At 44.4% G+C, this 2,819-nt stretch overlaps 1 protein-coding gene across 1 annotated transcript; it reads left to right on the top strand.

Annotated features, from left to right (window-relative positions):
- The first annotated feature begins 269 nt into the window (after positions 1 to 269).
- LOC140238249 (G-protein coupled receptor moody-like) lies at positions 270 to 1,688 on the top strand. Its single transcript, XM_072318185.1, has one exon. The coding sequence runs from the start codon at positions 270 to 272 to the stop codon at positions 1,686 to 1,688; it is 1,419 nt and encodes a 472-aa protein (XP_072174286.1).
- The last annotated feature ends 1,131 nt before the right edge of the window (positions 1,689 to 2,819 follow it).

The following is a 2,819-nucleotide window of genomic DNA, read 5'->3' as shown; positions in this document are numbered from 1 at the left end:
GAGGATCGACGGTTTATCCAAACAGCACTATTATTTTGTTTAAAAAAAGAGGTGATAGGAAAGTTTTTTAATACAATCCAATCACTGAAATGCTTCTCAGAACATTGTCTTCAACTAAACTGTCAGTATGCTCATTTATGTAAAGCCCAGGGATAACTTACTACAGGAAGCGTACGAGCATTATGGATGACACTTTGTCTAATACATCTAGAATCTTGTGTTCACAGTCCACCGATCTCTGCCTATGCGGTTCGATTCAAAAGTAAAGGATGGCGAATTTAAGTTCTGCACTTGCACCCCTGTGCAAAGATGAACCAACTGACCGAAGCGCGCTGGATATCACCTTTTCTGTTGTCGAGACCTTATTTTGTCTGCTCGCCGTTGTGTGTAACGGAGCAGTGGTGATGATTTTGTATCAGAAGCCCAAGCTGCGGAACAAGTCTAACAGCCATCTCATGAACCTCGTAGTGGCAGACTTCCTGTATTGCCTCACCCTTCCCCTGACGATGTCAAGTACCTTGGCTGGTGGCTGGCAGCTCGGAGGTGTCGTCTGTCAGCTGCACGGTTTCTTCACACTGTGTGTCGTGTTGGCTATCGAGTTCAACTTTCCCATGATGGCCATATACCGGCTCATCGTTATCACTCGGTCGCAGCATCGACTAGCGGATTTCTATAAAATGCACACGCACGGTCTACTCGCCACGACGTGGATCTCTTCCGCGCTTTGCGCGTTCCCGCCGCTGGTCGGATGGGGACGCTTTGGGTATTGCAACGGCGTTCCGGATTGTTTTTTGACGATGTGGTCTAGCAAGTCTTACGTCATATTCTTACTCATCACCACAACAGTTATACCATGCATCATCATGGCATTCTGCTACATTCAGGTCATTATAACGGTACGACAGAGCTCCAAAAGGGTGAGGAACGCCACTCAGAATGCAATATCTGGTTCTTCCGCGTCACTAGCGGTGTGTGACGACCGACGAATCCGTGCCTCCTCTCCCGCCCCGTCCGTCCTCTATTCCGATAGAGACTTTCTGCCTATTCCTCAAAATCAACCCTCTAATAAAGCAGTGGCAGCATCAAACCAGCGCAGACCTAGCGCAGTGTCAATAGTGGGCAGGAATCGGGAGAGCATGAGGCGTGGATCCCTCGCATCTATCGCCTCCTCGACGATCTCGAACGTTCGGCCGAGCGAGCTGCGGCTCGGCAAGTCACTCGCGCTCGTCACCGTGTCGTACGTGTGCACTTGGCTACCCGTCGTAGTTTGCGTTGTGCGCGCAATGATCTCTGCAGATGTGTCAAAGGAAAGGCAAGTGCACCTGATACAGCTGTTCCTCTTTCTCCACGTAGCAGTCAATCCCCTGGTGTACGGACTCCTGAACGACCCCTTCAAGAGCGTCCTCGCCAAACTGTTATGCTGGAAACATCCTGAAAGCTCGCATGAAACAGAGAGGTGGGTCCCTCCCTCCGTGGCGTCTACCGTTCCACAATCCAAGATGGCGGACAGAGCGACCCGACAGGGCAACCACACGACCGAGGGTGACGAGAAGCGCACTCGATCAAGTCTAACACCACCGGATTCTAAACCAGACAAGGACATGCAGACGCGGCTAAGAGAAGCACCGGTATCGGACCTCTCGACCAGTCAACACTCGGCTATCGCAGGGAGCTCAGGAAAGCGATGACGGTTTATCTCCTTATTTATCTTCTTATCCACTTTAAGTCGCTGGGACTTTTCAGCTATACAGAAACATTTTCCGCAAATAGTATTTACTTGGTCCTCATGAATTTTGAAAATGATTGTACCATTTTCATATTTTCTAAAATGGAGGAATTTGGGAGGATTTGAAACAGATGTTCTGACGTCAATATCATGCAAAGAACATTTTCCAAGTGGTATCAAATATATCCCAATGTTTGTCAGAATGCATTTAATCACTATGCTGTCCTGATAATAATGATATTTCATGTTAGAACAACAACCAAACGAACAAAATGAAACACAACGAGTGTATTCTATAAGATATGCTCATATATATATGGTTTAGGATTCGGTTACAGTTCGCTATTCCAAAGGTTCGTTTCTTACTAAAGTTCATTGCTCCGAAGGCTCCTTATTTCGAAGCTTCGCCATTCCCGGGATTCTGAAGGTTTGTTCATTTGAAGCTTCGCTCTCCGAAGATTCGCTATTCCGAAAGTTCATTTTCCAGATAGAAATATATTGTTCGTTTTCCGAAGGTTCGTTGATCGGAAAATGAAATGAGGTTCGTCCTTCCGAAGGTTTGTAAATCCAAAAAAAAAAAAAAAAAAAAAAAGAAAAGAAAAGAAAAGAAAATGAGAAAGGTTCACTATTCCGAAGGTGTTTTAATCCGAAAATGAAATAAGGTTCACAAAATAATCACAAAAATGAGAAAGGTTAGTTATTTCGAAGGTTTGGTTATCTTAAGACGATTATAAGGTTTGTTATTCCTAAGTTTTGTTAGTGGACTCACCTTTTTCATTTTCGGACTAACGAACCGTCGTAATAAGAACCATATTTCATTGTCGGATTAACGAACATTATTAATAATAATCCTTTGGAATATCGCCAAAATGTTTGTAATAACAAACCCTATATCATTTCCGAACTAACGGACATTTAGGTGTATCGGACATGTGTGTTTTGTAATAAAGGACCTTCGGAACAATGTTATTTCATTTCAGATTATTTTATTACAATACCGTAAGTTCCTCGGAAACTGCGTGACACACGGAGAGAACACACAGTGATGTGAAGCTTTAGCCTTTGCAGAGACGCTATAAATGCTTGTTCCTCT

The sequence above is a fragment of the Diadema setosum genome, chromosome 14 (assembly GCF_964275005.1).
Source record: "Diadema setosum chromosome 14, eeDiaSeto1, whole genome shotgun sequence".
Classification (NCBI taxonomy): Eukaryota; Metazoa; Echinodermata; class Echinoidea; order Diadematoida; family Diadematidae; genus Diadema; species Diadema setosum.
The sequence above is the reverse complement of the archived record's forward strand: the minus strand, read 5'-3'. Positions and strand labels throughout refer to the sequence as shown.

Bases quoted from the DNA above. Each gene is read 5' to 3' on its own strand.
- LOC140238249 (XM_072318185.1), top strand. From the start codon at position 270: ATGGCGAATTTAAGTTCTGCACTTGCACCCCTGTGCAAAGATGAACCA.